The following is a 21363-nucleotide window of genomic DNA, read 5'->3' as shown; positions in this document are numbered from 1 at the left end:
TCTGTTCTTAAAAAAGGATGCTCACCAGAGAACTTCCAGCTTACCTTCTGTGAAGTGATGATTACAGGCTATGTGAATCCTGATATATACTGGAAACCCAGAAGTAACAGCTATCTAGGCACAGCAACAAACAGTTTCTGTTTATGATTTGCACACGTAGAGGAAGAGCAGCATTACATTAACCACTTCAGAGTGAAACAAGAGAGGATCTAGTTGCTTGTATTTCAGAACGCCATCCAGTGGTTTATGATCTTGTTGGTTTGGTTGCACCAGCAGTTTTTGAAGCAAAATTATTGTTCAACCGAGAGGGAAATAATAATAATCTTATTACAGATCCTTCCTCAAATTGGCCATTGAAGTGTGTAGTGTGTATATCTATAATTTAGATGGACTGAATAAAGTCTGTTTTAGTAGAAAAGCAGAAGATTAATTTGAGTGGATAGCAATATTTTTAAGGCTGTCTTGGAATAAAATTTGAAAGGGGGCTGGTGAGAAATGTTAGTCAGTAATTTGGAAATGTACTTTTCCATAGTATTTCTGCATTGTCAGCATAAACTAATGTCTGTGCGCCAACCCATATGTCTTTGCAGCAGATGGTACAGTCCAGTGATCTGACCAGGCAGAAACGTGCTGTATTTCTGTGACAGCCAATCAAGCACAGCTCAGTGGGGATTACCTTGAGTAACCCCGGTGAGATTAGAAGCTTGCATGTGAGATGGGCAACTCTTCTGTAGGCAGCTTAAGTGGCAGGATGACAAAGTTTCCTGGAATAAACACGTTGCTGGGTCAGCCAGCCCATGCTAAGGAGCTATTGATGGTGCTGTGGGTTTTGTGCTTTTGAGTTTTATTTTGCATTAGAGCCCGACCCCTGTGCTGTGGATAGTAAGAGTTTTAATCGACAGATGAATGTGCAGGTACGTCGTTGACTGAGGCTTCAGCTGTTTAAGGTTTGTGTTTTAACCTGCCTTTGCCCTATAGAGCATTGCATGCTAGAAAAATTCACTGTGGGAAAAAAACAGATTTAAACCTGTTATTGACAATGTGCAGTGTTAAATTAGGCAGATAAAAGCAATTGGGGGTGTTCTGATGATCCAGCTATTTTTTCAGGCAAGTTATATACAAAATCCAGATTTTTTCTGAAGCTGCGATTCATTTAAACTCTTTGCTTCTCATACTGTCCTGTCTAGCACAATCAAAAACATTTACCTCAGCATGTCTCACTGACATTGTGTTAAAGGAATACTTGGGAAAACCAACTAGTACCAATATTGAGATGTTAATACTTTGCAGGAAGATTATAAATAAAAGTTAACTGTTAATATCTACTTCAGTTCATATTTTTAAAAAGTCAAAAGCAATTTAGTTTTTATAAAATATATTCAGGATGACTTCCAATCTTAATTTGGTTATGTACCAATGACATCCACTGCCACTGCTATACGAAGGAGCCTTTTAGCATTTATCCAGCCTATTTTCAGGAGTTTTTCAATGGACTATATAAAATTTAATCCTGTTAACGCACAGCTATTAAGCTCCTAGGAAAAAAACTCCCAGAACTCTCTCCTCGTCCTTCTGTGAATTTTCAGATACTATTAGGCATTTAATAATTACCCAAATTCTTGTTTCTGTCTTGCTCTGTATTTAGACATCCAGCAGCACACATTGATTTAGTAATAAGGCCCTTACTTAAAACCCCACTAGCAAAAATCATGCAGACCCTGTGTTGCATCTACGCATTGCAGCACACTGACTTTATTCAAAGACTTCTGCAAAACATAGGCAAATTGTTCCTTGTACTCAAGAGAGAAATCCCCCAAGAGTTTAATGTTAAACTTTTTTTTTATTTGAGCAGATGTTTAAGCATATTTTGCAGTTAAAGTATATCTGGGAGTCTGATTTTAATCCGCACAAGCAGGGAATTTTGAACTGACGACCATGTTTTATAGGCATCTGCGTGTTTGGGGTCTAGGGAGGGGAGAGAGTGATCGCTGAACTGTACATGACTTACATTAGCCAAAGCTGCTTGTTTATCCCCTTTGTCTTTCTCCCATGTGTACACCTATGCTTGCTTCCCCCTTCTTGACTCTGACACTTCACGTTTTTCTTCATTCTCAAGTCCCTTCTCAGTACACCCTTTTGAGGAGGCACTTGAGCTATACTCATGTATATGCAATACAATATTACCTTCAAGACTCATGAATTACTCAAGCCTATATTATATTATTTCCTTTCCATTTGTTACTTCCTCCTGTTATGTGAATTTAGGGCCAAATCATAGGGTTAGAAGGGGTAGCAAGGGTCATCTAGTGTAACCCCCAGTTAGATCATGGAGTTACTCCCTTTGTAGTTTCACTAATTAGATATGCTTACTCTTATGTGTAGTCATATATGCAATAGTAAATGCTTGCAGAATTGTAAAGTCTTAGGGGAAAATATTTAGTCTTTGTTTTTTTAATAGTGCCATGCATGTTTGAATGCTCTCTCAGTAATATTTGATTTGTGTGGTGCACTACTTAAGTGCAAACAGAGAGTAGGTTTTAGCCTTCAATGGATTTTCCAGGGTTTTTAAACAGACTGACTTATTGTTTGTTTATATATAATGTGCACACTTAAAATACCTGCACCTTGACTTTGGTTTACATATACAAGCTACCCCCTATGGTTTCTTTTTTGGAATGTTTAGTTTATAGAAATTGGCTGATTAAAGCAAGCATTCTTATCATATTTGCTTGCAGAAGTTTTTCCTGCATTAATCAACAATTATGAGCACGTTTTCCAAACGATACCATATGTAGTGACTTAATTGTACATAGGCTCTGTGTTACTCATGTGCCATCTCACGCATTCTTGATACTGTTTTAAAAATATTTTTATGTTGTCAAAGGAAAGAATCTTTGAGGATCTGAGATCAGGTTTCTCACACTGGAGTACTGCCCAGACCACAACTTAGATTGCAAGCCCTTGGGGGCGGGAACAATCTTTATGGAGTTGGCTAGTTGTACAGCATGTACTACAATGGGACCCAGATTGGGATCTCTTGGTGCTATCACAATACTACTAATACATAATATTCAGTAGGAATTGCCATACTGGATTGCACAATTCATCTAGCTAGGTGTCTGGATAGTAACTAAGCATTGCTTCAGAAGAAGGGGAACCACCCCCATGCTGCACCTAAGAAGTAATTGTAATATAATAATTGTACAGTGCTGTGCACTGAGAGCAGGGGAATGTCTTCCTGATCATCACATGCTTACAACCCTCAAGCGTGAAGTTTAATTGCTCAAAGAATTACATTTATTGTGTAGATACAAATGCTAAAATTTAATGAAATATATCCATTTATATACTGCAGCATATAAATGGATATAAGTAAAATGCAAAGAAACCTGTCTCTCTGATTTTGCTTGGCTTTACTTGATTCTTGGTGCTTTCCTTTTTGAGGAAGTCCTAAGAGCACTCTGTAACAAAGGCAGCAACACAGCAGGGAGCATAAGGACATCAAAGCTTATACTTGTGAAGAAAATATTTTTACAGCCACCTTTAAGGGTCCATCTCTTTTAATTTAGTATAAAATGTTTCCGTGTGAACACATCTTATATATTCTTCAGCCCATCTGGAAACTGCATGAGAGATTTGAGTTGGCAAATGTTAGATTATTCCTAATAACTAAGCCAGGCAGGGAAGTTGAATGGTTTTTTGGGGGGGAAGAGGTGTGGGGATGGTGACACAAATCCGTCCCACCATTTTCAGTTATAGATTAATAGGTTTACAGGTAACAATGGAAATAGCTATAGGAGATATAATAAAGACATTAAAATAGTATGTTTGAAAACAACAGGGAGGAAAAAATGAAAGTGTCTTTAAATATCTTCACTTCTATCAGGCTATTGGGACCTATGCTGACTTATAATAAATGTAAATAGATTTCAGCACTTGCTACTACCATGCTGGTTGCAGGAATTTGGACATGGACGTCAAAGGCAAACTTGTAAAATGTGAATGTAGATATCTTACATTACATCAAAATAACTGACGTTGGTGTCATGTAAATGAAGAACAGTAAAAGTGATTCAGGTGGGTTTGAGTTGTAGATATGAATTGAGCCAGTAAGAAGCAAGTACAGTTTAGTTTCTGTGAAGTGTTTTAGGGGCAGTAACCCCATGAGAGTATTGAAACGGTATTAAGTCTTCCCTGCTCAGTAAATGTCGACTATAGCTATATTTAAGAATTAGTACACAACAGATTCTTGCATGTGCGGCTGTAGGAAAAGGGCAACAAACAGGATGCTAGTTTATATCAAATGTATTACTGGTGGTTGAAGCTAATGGCATTATACTACCTTGGCAGAAGCAGATACTTGCCCAGGCTTCAAGACAAAGTTAAGGCTAGAACTGCCGGTTAAATTAGGACTGCATAAATGCAGGGTAAGGGAGCCTGTTCGTAATTACTCTATTTGCAAACTGTTTTTCTTTGTCAACACCCACATGATTGTAAAACTATATCTTTTGTTGTCATTGAGAAATATAGTAAAGAACTTTACAGTTCTAAACTATACCTTTCCTCCCCAACTGCTTAAAGTAATCTAGTGAAATATGAAATTCCTAATGTAGTGCTTGATACTGCTGACTACCCTTAGGAGGGCTAGAGCTGTACATAATGTTCATGGTGGTAGATCTTCTGTTTCCAAGCTGTAAACTATCCTGTATTACTATTTTAAAATAGAGCAAGTTAACATTAGAGGGTCCTGTGGCACCTTTAAGACTAACAGAAGTATTGGGAGCATAAGCTTTCGTGGGTAAGAACCTCACTTCTTCAGATGCATCTGAAGAAGTGAGGTTCTTACCCACAAAAACTTATGCTCCCAATACTTCTGTTAGTCTTAAAGGTGCCACAGGACCCTCTGTTGCTTTTTACAGATTCAGACTAACACGACTACCCCTCTGATACAAGTTAACATTGCTACTCTTGAAATATACTTCCAAGATTTTTGGTTAGACCTTTCCTGAATACTATTTTAAAACTTGTTCGTTACAGCTGTTAATTTTCAGGCTTCATGTGTTGGGGACCCATAGTGGTGTGTTTAACATAAAACTCTTCCATATTATATTATGTTATATATGATAGTGTATATAGACTTGTTTGTGAAGACAGCACAAAGAATAACTTGTGTACTGTGTCTTCACTATCACTGTACTTATTCTATTGAGGAAGGCAGTACATCCATGGAATCTACAAAATAAAATGCAGTATGTTCCCAAATAAAGGTTACTGAAAATCAGTCAAATTTAAGAGAAAATAATTTACTTATTGAGAGGGACTGAAGGAAACATTCAAAATGTGGTGGTTGAAACAAACTTCAAGGCTACAGGCAGATTGTTCCATGCCAACTGGTCTGCCAAACCATTTCCATATGTTTTTAATTTGCAGATGTCCCTATTGTTGTAAAACCTCTATAATCCAAGCCCAACTTTTAAATTGACGTGTAAATTGTGATGAAGATTCTAATGTAAAATCTTGGTAACTTCTTTTAATAATATGGATGGTGTTAATGCTATTACGACAAAAATGCATCTCCTTTACACAGTTAAGTGTTTTATATAGCCTTAGTGTGTCAATGGTTCGTTTCAGCAGCAAATTGCACGTCCTTCACAAGAAGAAAAGGTAGAAGAAAAAGTAGAAGAGGAGAAAGCAGAAAAAACAGAGAAAAAAGAGGAAGAAAAGAAAGATGAAGAGGAAAAGGATGAGAAGGAGGAATCTAAGTGAGTATATGTAATGAGAATGAACTGTTTTGTTTGACTTTTTTTTCCTAATGCAGTTGCTCTTTGCTAGTTTTTTGTTACTATTTATTTAGGGAATTGGTATTAAATGGAAGCAATAAACCTGATAGTTAATTTCACTATAGAATTTCCTTATTTAGAATTGAATTATTGCTGATTGCATAAAGAATTGTTCTGTGGTATATCTGTTTCTCTCAGACTCTTTGGACCAGTCAGATCAATGGAAAATCCCTAAAGTTTGGATGGAATTTTTCGTGCCCTTCTGAAGTTTTTTGTTTCAGTTTAAATGTTTGCTGCTCGTGTATGCTGCTTGTTGTAGCTGTGTAGGTCACAGTATATTGGAGAAACGATGAGGTACTATCTTTACACAGAGTTCTTCTTTAGGTCTGGGAAGTGTATTCAGAGTATCACAGGTAAATACAAGGTGGAACAGATTGTTTAGCATAAGTAGTTAATGCATTTCAAGGGACCATTCAAGGTGAAGTGGCCCACCAACACCGCTGGTGCTTATGTTTCTATATGAAAATGGATAATCTATTAAAAGCAATAAAAGGACATACCTGGTACCATCAGTAAGAAAATGGTAGATTTTTTTTTTTCCTTTGATTTTTAGTTGTTAATGGAGTGTAGCTCCATTTGGTTTTTAAATAAATTCTGATTTTGGGGGGGAAAATGAGGAGCCTGATTGCTTTACAAACCATTATTCTTTCCATCAGTACTGAAAAGCGATCTTACACTTAGTTTTAATATCTATGATTCAGTTTCACCAATACCTGCCTACGAAATATACTCTTTATTAATATCCGTGTTGAAGCTTTTCTTTTAACTTTTGTCTTCACTCCAGAGAGAACACCAAAGAGAAGGATAAAACAGAAATTGCACCAGAGGAAACAGAGCAGGCTACTCCTAGGGGACGAAAAACTGCCAACAGTCAAGGTCGTCGTAAGGGGAGGATCACCAGATCAATGACAAATGAAGCTGCAGCAGCAAATGCTGCTGCTGCTGCTACCGAAGAGCCACCACCACCTCTTCCTCCACCTCCAGAACCCTGTGAGTAGTATTTATGTAAAGCACGTTGGGATCCATCTGGCAGAAAGGCACTTTATCAATGAGATCATTCTTTGTGGATACACACATTTCCATTTTGGATACAATGCATTTTTTTTCAATTCTAGTCATTTATTGACAAACAAGACCATCAAGAAGTTTATCAAACTTCTAAAAATATGTATCGATATGAGCAGATGTTAAGTAAAATCAGATCAGATGTTAAAACTGTATAAGAGAACACCAATAATGGTCTTACTGTACAAAGACTATTTTTCTCTACGTTTGCAGGGTTAGTGCTAGATCCTGCAAATGGATCTGTATTAACATGGATCCATTTGCAGGACCTAGCCCTAGATGGTTACTAACAAGCAATTTAGGCCCAGAATTTGATTTACCACAATATTTATTATCTGGAATGGATCGCTGGTTGGTTCGTTTCTTAATCCGTTACGTAGCTAAGGAATTTTCTGTAAAGTATTATTTTGGTGGCACAGACCAGTAGACCATGTACAGACTCTTGCTGCTGGCTGAGTTCCTAGAGGAGTGCACATTCCTGCTGCCATAATCTGATGATGTTGCAGAAACAAGGAAGTAAACAAAACGAGCCACACTGGCTTATGCATTAGAAATACAGAAAAATTAACAATGGAGAGGGATTTTAAAAATAGTATTAAAGTAAGGTGACAGCTGTCAGCAAATGGCACTATTCTATTGCTTGAGCTTTCTCTACCCAGAGGTCAAGCTGAGCTTGAATAACATCTGCAAGCTAGAGCCAAAGTATAAATAACTATCCACAGTAGCATAAGATTTCCCCCCCCTCCCCCAATCATTGCAAGCTGCCTGTTGTTGGTGTCTGTTGAGTACACCAGTATTATACTGGTTTGTGCTATTAGAGTTTTTAGCAAATCTTTCTCTGGTTATTGCTCATGGAGTCTGACCCTCCTGAAAGAGCACTGTAAAAGAAGAAAGTGAGTGCTCATTAAATTGTAAACATCAAAGATTGCCACGTGCATTTATCTCAACAAGTATGACCTCCTTTTGTTTCCATTTTCTTAAACTAGGACAATAAACGTCTTCGTATAGTCTAACTTTTTTTGCAGTTTTATGAAAACACACATTGAAAGAGGGGGTAGCCGTGTTAGTCTGTATCCACAAAAACAACGAGGAGTCCGGCTTTAAGGAGGCACCTTAAAGACTAACAGATTTATTTGGGCATAAGCTTTCATGGGTAAAAAACCCACTTCTTCAGATGCACCCACCAAAGCTTATGCCCAAATAAATGTGTTAGTCTTTAAAGTGCCACCGGACTCCACATTGAAAGCTTTTGAATGGATTGAATACTTTTTCTGCCCTATCCATGTTACCTAACTTTGTTTTGCTGATTCCTGTTTCCTGCTAATGCTTTCTATAGTATGCACAATGGCAGATAAACAAGAATAAATTGAGGGGAAGGGGGGTTCTAGTCTGTGAAGAGGCTGAGCTGTCTGCAGTGGCTGAACATCATTCAGAACAATATTAAACCTGAGTGACACCAAATCCATTGAAATAAAGCAGGTGGAGAATATTTTCCCCTCTGACTTGTTGATTGCATTTTTTTTACTAGCATAGATTTTTTTTTTTTAACTTTTATTCATTTTTCTTTGCTTATGATTGGTTGCCCAGATGAGTGTAGGAGATTGATATGCAGGAAATGAGTGTAGGAGAAGAGGCTTCAGCATGCTAAGTAATTAACTATTTCATTCTCTTCCAGAGGAGTCAGTGGAATAATTCCCTCCACAGAAGAACTCCTTAAATACTTTAGAACATTTGGGGCTGTGGTTTTTTTTGTTCTTAGTTTCCCTGTTTTTTCCATGGTATGCTGCGGTGTTATGCAACCCCTTTCATTCTCTCTATTTGGTTTGTGTTCAATAGTGTAGTGTGTCTGTTACAGCATGTAAATAGGTTTATAATAGAAGAAGTCTGAGAGAGGCTCTACAAAATCCCTTCAGAGCCTTCACAATATTTTATATATAAATCCTTGCTGCCTGTAGTGTTGCAGAATAAGAGTGTGAAAAGTACAAAATTTCCTTTTGAGAAGTGCCCAGCTGCTGTCACTAAACTTGTCCTCTTTCCACAAATCAGTGGTGTGGAGTATATTACAATAGATGTAAGACTTAATTAGCATCTTTTATCTCTGAATCTCAGTGCACTTTAAAAAATGGCTACGATCCCCATTTTATAAACTTTACTTGGGACATGGAAAAGAAGCACAGAACTCTTGTCACTTACCCCAGGTCACACAGCAAATCAATAGTAGAGGTGGGGTTAGACTCAGGGTGTCCTAAAGCCCAGTGCCCTTTTCTAATTACTTAAATGTGCAAATTATGATTAGAAGGACAAAACATATGGATAGATATACTGAGAGGAACTGTGAATAGTTTAATTTTTTTATTGCAGAAAGGAATATAACATGTTATCTGCCTTATAATATGTATAGTTTTAGGCACGAAACTGCTTCACTACTGACTGTAGAAGAGTCCTTAAGGAAGGGACTTTGCATACTGTGTTTTTAAATATTCTGTATACATCTATAAAATCTATATATACATCTATAAAATATTAATGGCAAACATGATTGTAAGGTATCATACATATGTGGCACTAAAATAAAATAGTGGTGCTGAACATTTTTGCTTTCAAACCTTTAGACTCAGAGGGCTTTCCAGAGGTTGGGATTTTGTATTTTGCGAAAGCAGTGAGGTAGCAGGGTCTAGTGAAATGACTGAGATGGCAGCCAGAACCTTTGGAGTTAATTTCAGCTTTGCTACTGTCAGTGTACAGCCTTGGACAAATCAGTTAATCTTCCTGCCTTATTTCCTCACTTGTAAAATGGGACTAACCATCTTGCAGGGGTGATTTAAGGACTAGTCAGCATTTGCTACAGCACTTTGAAAATGTAAGATGGTATAGAAGTGCCAGTTATATTTCCATTTCTTTATATTTCTGTCTTTCAACGCTCTGTAGCCTTTTAAGGCAAGCCGTGTGCTCTAGTGCCTGGAGAAGTGTGTTCTATATCTGGTTTGTCTACTGACCTGCTGTGTAATTCTGGACTAGTAACTTCACCTTCATGTGCTTCTGTTTCTCCCATGTATTAAATGTGGCTGGTTACATTCTCCTTGATAAAAATAAAAACCAAAAAAAACAAAACTTTGAGCTATACAGATAAGGGCTATATATGAGCTAAGTATTTTACATTAATGACTTGCTTTAAAAAAAAAAAAAAGAAATGCAAATAGTCATTTGTTATCTTTGATTGTGACTGAGACTTTCAGTAGCCTACTTGTGCCAAGACCATACTTGGTTTTTCTCCTAGCATAACATTAACATGACACTTGGCAGAAATTGGAATTTGGAATATTTTCCAATGATTATGTTTTAATTTATAACTTTAAGCATTAGCAAATAATTGTGTGGGTTCTGAGTTTTCAGTGGTATATTGGGTACCGTGTATTTCACAGGAACACTAGTTCAGCCTTCAAGGCTATTTCAGAGATTGTGTCTGGATACTTTAGTACGTGACAATTTCCTGTTAGACCTCCCCATAACATGGCCTTGTGTGTAGCTGGACAATTTATAGTTCAAGAGCGTGGAGAACCAATGTGAACCTAGGGGCTTGAGCACAGGACTGGGAATCAGAAATTCCCAACTTCTAATGATGGTTCTGGCATGGCACTGACTTGCATTGTGGCTCGGGGCATGTCATTTAACATCTGTTTCTCCATCTGTAAAATGGAGATGAGAATTTATTTGTTTACATCATTTTGATGTTGGGAGCATTGCTCAGTGTTTGAAGTAATTTTGAAGAGAATATTACATAAACGTATTATAGTGATTCTATGATGTGTAGAATGGGAAGTGAAATACTCCAGCATTTAGAGATGTATGCGGACAAGGGGTTCCTACTTTCCATGAAAATCTTCAGATTAAAATATGCTACCAAAATACTCTCTAAGAATCAAGAATTTAGATATTGTCATTTTATCCCAAGTCCTGTTGGGGGACTGGCTCTTTTGTACAATCAGGCAGAACAGAGAGTTAGTTATTGCAACTAAAAGTTTGACTGTTTTAGTGGGTGAATGCAGATGAACCTTTTAGAAATAGCCTGGCTTCTTAGAATATTTATTGTCCAGAATACTTTGCAGTAAAAACAAGCCACAAGTTCACATTTATAGTAAACTTTATTTAAAAATAGCTCAGACGCTGATGGCAGTAGAATTAATCTGAGTTTAGATTTTTAAAAATTCCACTTTTTCTGGTTGTTCAATATAGCATCATAATTTCAATGCAGGGAAGTATTTTTTAAAGTGCAGAGATTATAATTTTAAATATAAACTTCCTCTATTATTCTTTCTTTGCATTGGATTATTGTCTTTGTGCTTTACCTGACAAGTTAAGTTGATGGCATTTTAGAACTCATGGATGGTTGTAGCAACATGCAGCCTGAGAGATTATTCTTGAAAGAAACCATATCTCACAAGCTATTATTTTTGTGTGTTCTGCATTGGTTAAATTTTGAAATTGCTTCAGTACAGTAGAAACTGTTTATGAAGACTTGTATATTTAGATACCCACAAAATCAGAATTTGGGGGTTGTTGTTTAACCTTGAACTGTGTCAGAAGGATGTTGTATCAGCTGTGAATTGTGCCTTTGGAACTCTCTTCCTCTTGACATCCATGGGGCCTGATTTATTGAGTATTTTTAAATCAAAGCTTTGTTGCCTGTTTATGAGAGATAAGAAGTATTTTAGTCTGTTAGGCAAGCTCACTGGCAATATTTGTGTGAAATGCACTGTAAGAACTGTCTTCCCTAGTGCGGTATTGGACTTGAATTTAGGGGGAAATGGATTACATTATTTTTAGGAAAGCTGGGGAGCAAGTAGCACACACGATACCAGAGCATACTATACTTGAGCAGCTGTTTATAAAGCTGGTAACGTTCATGTATGTTAACGCAAAACAAGATGTGCCAAATTCTATCATCTTCCATGTTACATAGGAATTTTCCTTTCTGGGAATAAACATTTTGGACATCACATAGGTTTATAGACAAGCCAGTCTTTAGCATCTTGCTCTGACGAGAGCAGGAAGACTCCTTTCCCACCCTTAGTTCGGTGTAATAGAAACTGACCGCCTCCCACTGTCCCACGCGGCTTTCCCAAATAGCTTAGACAGGCCTTAATGTTAACAGATGAATAGATTAATGTGTGATTGATGCTGAAAGAGCATATCCTGGTCTTTTCTCTGTCTAATGAGACTCACCGTTTGCTATTTCAGCTTCGGCAGAGCCTGTGGAGACCTCCCGCTGGACAGAAGAAGAAATGGAAATTGCTAAAAAAGGTAATCCTTCTAAAGCTTTGGTTTCACTTCTGGTTATTAATTAGTCTCTGTGGTGCTAATTTGAATGAATGAGGTGGGGGACTCACTTTTGTTCTATGTTTGAAAGGAGCTTTTTCTTAGAAGCAGATATACACACTAAGCAAACCAATCTTCCAAACAAACATGCAGATTTAGACGTTTTTGTTGGCTTTTCCAACAGATTGGGAAAGCCTATTTGGTTTCAGTTTACAGCTATGGCCATCAACAGTCTTATAGAAAATGGTTTTATAAAACAGTCTCTATATAACTATGAAACTGATGTGAATGAAAATTTGCATCTGAAATTTGCACTAAGTAACAACACCTTATAAGTCACATAAATACCCTTTCCATTAGATGGATTCTTTTATCTGAAATGTGAGTTTACATTGTAACTTGGCAAGAAGTTTGGCAAATTTTAATGTACCAATTGATTACTACTTAACAAAAATAAAGTCTTTAAGCTGCACCATTCATGTTGTTGCATTGGTGCTGCTACTGGTTTCTGGGGATTTGTCATCACAACAGTTGTTTGAGCAGTGGTTCTCAAACTTTTGTACTGGTGACCCCTTTCACATAGCAAACCTCTGAGTGCGACCCCTCCCACTTATAAATTAAAAACACATTTTTATATATTTAACACCATTATAAATGCTGGAGGAAAAGCGGCGTTTGGTGTGGAGGCTGATAGCTCGCGACCCCCTATGAAGTAACCTTGCGACCCCCTGAGGGGTCCCAACCTCCAGGTTGAGAACCCCTGTGTTTGAGCATTGTCATCTGGAGAGGCAACTGTGCTGACAGCTTTCTAACAGCACTAGTTAATTCTTGCTAAATATATTTTTAATTTACTTTTTCTATAGTAAGTCTGAAAACCTAGCTAATGAGCACATGGGAGGGAATGTGCTTACTAGTTCTCTTTCAGATATTGGCAAAACTTTAGAATGGGATAGCTTCAGAGGCATCCTGCTATGCTTTATGAAGTGCAGGGCTTCCATCTGTTGGGTGGGTTCGTTATTGCAACAAGAGTCATTTTAAGGACAGTGTGATTTTTTTTTTTTTTTTTTTTTTTACCCCATTTTCTTGCATCTGTGTTTGTCAGACCTTTTTAAAGTGGAATTTGTGTGTGGTTTACTTGATTTCTGGTTAGCCTGATTATTTATCATGGTAAATATTAAGCTTGCATTTTGTTTAAACAGGGTTAGTGGAACATGGTCGCAACTGGGCAGCAATAGCCAAAATGGTTGGAACTAAAAGTGAAGCTCAGTGTAAAAACTTCTACTTCAACTATAAAAGGAGACATAATCTGGACAACCTCCTTCAGCAGCACAAACAGAAAGTGAGTAAATCATACTGGATTAAACAATTTTTGGAGAGAATTGGGTTTGGTCTAAAGTTAGGCATTGAGGCTCACAATAGAAACTTCTTAAGCCTCCCATTTTGTTTCATTTCGCCCGTTTTTGCTCTGCAACAGAAACCTTCTAGGAGTTGGTGCTGCTTTTCATTGCCCGGGTAGATAAACAGTTTAGAGGTATTGATCACTTTAAATTTAAAGGTCAGTAGTAATATTATTTTGCATTTTTGGTATAATACATTTCCTCCTGAGGAATTCCAAGGTGTTTTGCAAACTCACCTGTATAGAGGGCTTCATCCACCCTTTGGATTGAAACATGTAGCTATTAAACAACACTCGCAGTGCAAAACAGGTTAGGATAGCCAGTGAAAAATCAGCAACTGAATGCTGCTGCACATATAGTTAAAGTAAAACACCAAGTGTGGAATTTTCAAAAGCACAGTGCTGGCCTAACTTAAGTCAATATCAGCAGGAGTAGTTTAACTTGAGTGGGAGTAGAGTTAGGCCAGTGCTTACAGCCTTGGAAAATGAGTGGATTATGGCACAGTGACACTAGTTGGCGTTACTTAGGGATGTTAACAGGTGAAATAACTACTGGTTCTGCATGTATCTGAAAGCTTTTGTGCATTTGGCAATACTGTATTCCTCTTTGGCCCCCTGCAGTACTGCCTGAGTTAAAACAAGTTGTAAATCAGTGCAGAAAGAAACACCATTGCTAATTAGGGGTTCTTTAACTTCTAAATCTGATATAAAGTGGAGAGACAATGCATTTAAAATTAATATATGGCAATTTTCAAGATGGAGTAAATCTCAATTCTTTCTGCCTTAGTCTTCACGAAGGCCTCGTGAGGAGCGGGATGTATCGCAGTGTGAAAGCGTGGCGTCAACAGTCTCTGCTCAGGAGGATGAAGATATTGAAGCATCCAACGAAGAAGAGAATCCAGAAGACAGTGAGGGTAATTACTGAAATGTCAGAATTGGTTTGGAAGGAAACTTCTACCAGCACTAAAATGATCCACCATTTTAGTTGCCTGTGATGTTTGACAACCTGCAGAAGTTGTCACTTAAAATGATCAAAAAGTTGCACTCTATTTAATTAAAATAGTCCAGTGGAGTTTTCAGACTCTTACTGAAGGGTTAAAGTTTAGCAGGTAGGATTACTATATCTGTATCTAAATAAACTTAAGTCCAAAGCTGACACTGAAGAGTTACAAAAGGATTTCACAAAACTGGGTGACAGGGCAACAAAATGGCATGTGAAATTCAGTACTGATAAGTGCGATGTAATGCATGTTGGAAAACATAATCCCAATTTTACATGCAAAACGACGGAATCTAAATTAGCTACTACCACTCAAGAAAGAGATCTTGGAGTTATTGTGGATAGTTCTCTGAAAACATCTGTTCAATGTGCTGCAGCAGTCAAAAAAGCTAACAGTATTAAGAATCATTAGGAAAGAGGATAGATTATAAAACAGAAAATATCATAATGCGAGTATATAAATCCATGGTATGCCCACACCTTGAATACTGCATGCATGCAGTTTTGGTTGCCTCATCTCAGACAAGGCATATTAGAATTGGAAAAGTACAGAGAAGGGCAGCAAAAATGATCAGATGTATGGACCATCTCCCATAGGAGGAGAGATTAAAAAGACTGGGACTGTTCATCTTAGAGAAGAGATGACTAAGGGGCAATATAATAGAGGTCTATAAAATCACGAATGGTGTGGGGAACATGAATAGGGAAGTGTTATTTACCTCTTCACATAACACAAGACTTAGGGATCACCCAATGAAATTAACAGGCAATAGGTTTAACACAAACATAAGGAAGTACTTCTTCACACAACACACAGTCTACCTATGGAACTCATTGCCAGGAAATGTTGTGAAGACCAAAACTACAGGCCACTGTTGGAAGACAGGATATTGGTCTCTATGGACTACTGGTCTGACCCAGTGTTTGTAACTTGATCGTACTGACAGCAAATGGCTGCATAAAACTGCCCTTGTAAAAAAAAAAAAAAAAAAAAAGATGCATCATGAATTTATAGTCTTTAGCTAGTAACTAGCCTCTGAAAAGTTTCAGGCAGGCAAATACTTACCAGCTTTTTGTGTTGGCTGCAGCTGTTCATAATTGCAGACTCACCATCAAATCTGTATTTGGCCATCCTTATGTAGAACTGTATTCAGTAACCTTCATAAACTATGAATCAGAGTATTTGACGTAATGTCTCAAGCTGCTGATGTCTACATGTTATTCAGAAAATTGTCCATCTATATAAAAGCCAATAATTAGTAATAAGGTAACAAGTTAGAATTGAGGAGTCTTTAAATTTTACCACATCCATGTGTTTAACATAAAAGATTAAAAACCCTTTTGGTGAATTTATCCATTAAAACCTGTGAAGTTCCTTTGCTTTGTGGTTCTGTTTAAACAGAACCACTGTCATTTTACCCGGCCTGTACTTGGCCTATAAAAGGTTACGTACGTTAAATGACAGTTGAGAGAACTTAAACCTTTCAGTTAACTTGTAGGCTGTACAGTGTTCTATCTACTTTGCAGTAGATATCAGTTGAATGGGAAGGGCATGTAGATGCTCTTTCTAAAAATACCAAAAGCTTGTGAGGATGTTATATTTGAACTAAATATTTCCTGTAAAAATGTTTTTTAAAGCAATGAGTATTGATATATTAAAATAAGACTTCTGAATAGAATCTGTTGTGCTATATTATGCAACCATGGTTCTCCCTTAGCATTTGTAGTTTATATTAAACTTTGTTATTACATTTTTGTTAGGCAATTTTGCCTTTAGATTCCAGTTTACTGAAGTTATTTCTGTGGGACAATGACTAGAATGAAAGATGAATAAAAGTTACCATTTATTTTAAAATGGTATAAAATGTTGTTAATGCTAATTTACAATTCTTGCTATAGATTGAAAGCCCTAGTTCGTCACTAGCTGTGGTTCACAGCATTGTTTTCTGAAAATTTGTCAACTCTGCTGTGTGAAAGCCAATAGCAGACTTTTCATGTTGCATCCTGTGTTTCAGTGGCTGGATTCCAACTCTAGCCTGTATAGCCTGTGGCGAATACCTAAAGCTAAAATAAGTTTTGAAAGAAAGATTTCTGCGATACGCAATAAATTTGTGTAATTCATGTTTGAAAATGAGTTACTTGGATTGTTCACAAATGATGAAAAGCTACCCATGTAAAGTCATCACTTGCATTAGGTGTGAAATTAAGTGGTGAATGATTTCTTGGGGCAGGGGCTTGTAGTCGTATTTGTACTGTGGGACACCTAGTATAAATGTGGGTGCTGTAAAATGAGAGCAATTGTTCGCTGTCCGTTAGAACTTGTTAATTATATTTTGAGTGCTTATGCAAGAATAATGTCTTTCAGGTGCTGAAAATAGTTCAGATACAGAGAGTGCTCCATCTCCTTCACCAGTGGAAGCTTCCAAACCCAGTGAAGACGCTATGTCTGAAAGCTCTGCTTCTAGGATAACCACTGAGACAACAGCAGAACAGGAATCTGCCATTAAAACCGTACCTAGCACATCCCCCTCCTCGGCAGCCCAAAGTACACAAACAGCTGAAAATCAGAATATTGAGCTCCAAGTTAAGGAAGAAATAAGTAATGAGGCAGAGGAGCCAATGGAGATGGACAGTAGAAGCCACCCAGCTGAAGCTAAGCCTGTGCTCAACCTTCCAGTGCATACCAAAGCAGAACCTGTAGATGCTGAAATGAGGTTACCAGAGAATATTCAAGTGAAAATAGAGAATGATACCAAAGAGAGGGATTTGGAGAAACCCAAGGAAAAGTCAGAACCTGAGGAAATGGACTTTAGCCTGTCACAGCAGAGTAATACAGCAAGACCAGAGCCCAATTCAGACAATGATTCTAGTGCTACTTGTAGTGCTGATGAAGATGTTGATGGGGAACCTGAAAGACAAAGGTGAGTTTAATTATTCAATTATGAGAAAGACATTAATTTAACCTTAGAGAGAAGGTGGGTGAGGTAATATCTTCTATTGGTCCAATTTCTGTTGCTGAGAGAGACAGCCCAAATCCTACTTAGGATGTCTGTGACAAAAGATATTCAGTTACTTTTAAACTACTAGATCGATCTCTCTCTCTCTCTCACTGCTCTTTCTCTGTATATATATACACACACACACGGAAAACATTCTTTTTAAAAATAATTTTATGTAACTGGAAGACGCATTGTTAAAGCAAAATATGGAACACTTCCTATGTTTGTGTGTTCTTCATTTTACCACCAACACTCACTCAACTCCGTGGTTTGAACTTTGAGTTTTTTAGTGTGTGTACGCACGTGCACACGTGTACAATAAAAATATTTTGTAGTTTAAACATTAAAAGCCATTTTTCAAATGGCTTATTTGGCACCATGTTCTTCTGAATTCTGCTTTCCAGAATGTGGACAAGTGTCATGAGTGACGATGCTGCTTGGTTCTACAAGCGGTATCCACTCCTACTGGGAAAAGGGGCTTTCAGAAAGAAAGGTATATGCTCTTTCAGAAAGGAGAGTCTTAATACTTAAGAGCAGTGAGGGGAAATGTTGATCTAACAGTATGCCCAAAACCCAGACAAAATATCTGCCTTCAGCAAGGCAAATTATAGCCTGAATTCTCTGTGGTAGTCTGGTGGATGGCCAGCCATCGAAAACCACACTCCTGCCTGAAAAGCTAAAGGAGGAAAGAAATTAAGCCATCTGGGGTCCGTGTCGAGAATAGGTTACATGTACATGTTAAGCAGTTTTTTGGAAAGGATAGCACCTTTGAGATAAACTTTTCAAAGCATAACAAAAGGCTAGATATTCCTCTCAAGAGTCTCCATAATATGTAATCCTGTGTTCCCCTTCTGAGGGTTGGGGAGAAACTATTGTTGTTTCAAGATTTTCTGGCACACAACAAAACTATTATTCAAAAATCAATTAAGGCAGGCAGTGATCTACCCCAAAACTGAAGTGGTAATTTGAAAAGTCTTTCTCACATCTATCTTCTAAGAAAATTGAAGAGAATTCTCATTTTAGTTAAATTGTAAAGTGTACATAATGCATTGTGTCAAAACCAATGACACAAATCCAGAAAAATATATTTTGAATGTCCTTTAGTATAACTTTAATTAGTTTGAGAGTGTGATGTAATGGAGAGTTCATCTGCTTTATGTGGAAAGTCGTGATGATTCCTCATTCATAGAAGAGATTATTCTGAGTTATGCTAGTATGTTACTGTACCTGAAGAAGCAGAGACCCAGAATTTCCCCTATTCTTTCTAAGCTGTATAGGTTCTTATACCACACTCATCGCTCTAGTATCTGAGCACATTCCAGTAGTGCATTAAGCAACTGTGACATGTAACATCTGTCACATGTTTGTTCTCATATCCTCTCCCCAGGGGGAGAAGTGTGTTCAGGGAGTGTCTTGTTTTGGTAGGGTTTTATTAAATATACTTGTTGCTGTGTATTACATTAAAGAAGGCAGGGTTAAGGAAATGCACCATGCACTTGCAGCGGAAGGTGGTGATGATTGGTCTTAGTTCCAGAGTCTTGGACTGGTCACCAAGAAAGATGTGTCTCTGCACAGACAAGCTTTAGGCTTTATTGTAGAGAGTTCTATTGTGCCAGAGGATTGATGTTGTTGACCACAGTCTTCTAGGTATCCTGAGCTGAGATCACTGAGGCCCTTGAAAATAAGGACTGAGACCTTGAACTTAGTTAAAAAATTCTGTGGGAAGCCGGCATAGGGAGTGGAGGGCATGTCTGATGTTCTTGAGGTTGCCTGTATTGCTGAGGAGACACGTTGCAGTGTACTGTATTAGTTGGAGTTTCCTAAATGCTGCAGTCTTCATGCCCAGGTATATTGCTTTGTTGTAGTCCAGTGAAGAAGTGATAAAGGTTTGAATAACTGAGACCAAGTCTTTGTCCAACAGGGTGGGAGAGAGTCTCCTTGCCAACTGGAGATGATAGAAAGCATTACTCATGGATGCTACTATGTGGAAGCTTAGTGTCAGTGAGGAATCAGAGTACTCAGACCTGGACTATGGACCAAATTGACCAATTATGGATATGTACTTTCAACCAAAGGAAACTGCACTGTGACTGCAAACCCTTAATTGCTTTCCTTTACCTGCCAGCATCACCGCTGTCATGCTCAGGTTCAGCCTCATCTGTGAGCTGATCTTGTCCAAGCCTGGGGCTGTTCTGGTGGTAGTAGTGTGGTCTCATGTTGTGAAGGATAGGTAGAGATGTGTGTCATCTGACCAGTTCACCTAGTGGCTGCATGTAGGTGTTGAATGGGACCGGAGAGAGAACTGATCTTTGTGGGACTCCACAATTGAGGGTGTCTAGTGGTGAAGGTGAAGTTTCTAATCACTGTTTGTTGGTATGTCCCTCCCAAGAAAGACTCAAACCATTTTAACGCATTAACTTGGACTCCTGCCGCCTCTCTCGGGCATATTGTGAGTGACAGTGACTACTTGATTTTTTACCAGGCAAAATGGTGACAATAGGTTTGTTGAACTCTAGGAATTGTGGCTGAAAAACAGGAAGTGTAAAAACTGTGGTGAAGGGTGCTTTACAGATGCACTAGACAGGTTTTAATTAGCATAATAATTCCTAACATGGTAAAGTTGAGAAGAATCTACAAAATGGGATTTCCAATAGGTATTGTCATAATTTATAGGTCAGTTCTATTGCTTCCCACATCCTATGAAATGGTAAGTAATCTTAACTTGCACAGGAGTTGTCCTACACTTGTACACAACTAGTATGAACTACTGCCTAAGTGATGGTAAAGCACATCTTCCTGTCAGATTTAAGCAAAGAATATATTAGAACTTTTTTATTCCTCTGAGAATTTAGGTAGTCTGCTACAGTTATGATCAAACCTCTAAATTTTATAATTTGTTGATGCATTTTATAGTGGAAGTTCTACCATGTTAAATAGGATTTTTCTCTTCATTTTATTCATTTCTCAGCAGATACTTGTACATTGAAAGGCTTTCCATAAAAGTCCTGTAAGTTCCCAGAATTTCAAAATGTAGGGCAAGAGTTCATAGTCTTCTGAAGTGAAGGAGGCTTTATCCCTGGAAATATTTAAAACTAACCTGGATAAACAATTGGAAAAATATAATGTAGAGGGGAAAAAATATAGAACATAACTTCTGTCTTAACTATCACCATTTTATTTCACTCATCAACTAAAGAAATTAACAGACAAATTCTTATTACTGCTGCAGAATTAAGGAATTTAAAATTAGAACATAAACAGACTTATTGAAATGTTGCCATCCACTTGTTCTTGTCGCTGGTGTGCATTGTACTGTGTGCTATTTTGATGTACAAAAGGTTATGTTCTTTTTCAAGTGGTTGCAGCATGTATTCCACTCAGGTTTGGTTTTGTGGGTATTCATGCAACTTTTTGCTTTTACTTGCTCTTTGCTTTTCAGTTATTTAATTCAAAAAAGGAGTACTTTTGTTTGTAATCCTATCAAGATCTTGAACTTTGTCTAGTTTTAATTTTCTGCTCTCTCCTCCTTCAGAATCTTCACTATGGATTCAAAGCCTTCACTGTTAAACCCTACTGGATCTATACTAGTATCCTCCACAATAAAACAAGGGCAGATGGACTTGCAACAACTTCACCATCGCGCTGCTGTAATACCACCTATGGTACGTTCTTAATGTTATTTGAAGGGGAATCTGCAGTATCCATAATTTGTTTTATGTAACATTTTGTTATGAAAAATATTATAGA

General features: G+C 37.6%; 1 protein-coding gene across 1 annotated transcript in view; it reads left to right on the top strand.

The window, feature by feature from the left end:
* Nucleotides 1-21363, top strand: part of NCOR1 (nuclear receptor corepressor 1) — a 104474-nt gene that overhangs the window by 52133 nt on the left and 30978 nt on the right. The window contains exons 16-22 of the mRNA XM_065418425.1: nt 5635-5762; nt 6625-6830; nt 12144-12206; nt 13421-13560; nt 14405-14531; nt 16983-17538; nt 21149-21278. Coding sequence (XP_065274497.1) covers nt 5635-5762; nt 6625-6830; nt 12144-12206; nt 13421-13560; nt 14405-14531; nt 16983-17538; nt 21149-21278 — 1350 coding nt within the window. The remainder of the gene's footprint in view (nt 1-5634; nt 5763-6624; nt 6831-12143; nt 12207-13420; nt 13561-14404; nt 14532-16982; nt 17539-21148; nt 21279-21363) is intronic.

Source organism: Emys orbicularis, chromosome 17 (assembly GCF_028017835.1).
Source record: "Emys orbicularis isolate rEmyOrb1 chromosome 17, rEmyOrb1.hap1, whole genome shotgun sequence".
Classification (NCBI taxonomy): domain Eukaryota; kingdom Metazoa; phylum Chordata; order Testudines; family Emydidae; genus Emys; species Emys orbicularis.
This window is presented reverse-complemented; position numbering and strand designations above follow the sequence as displayed.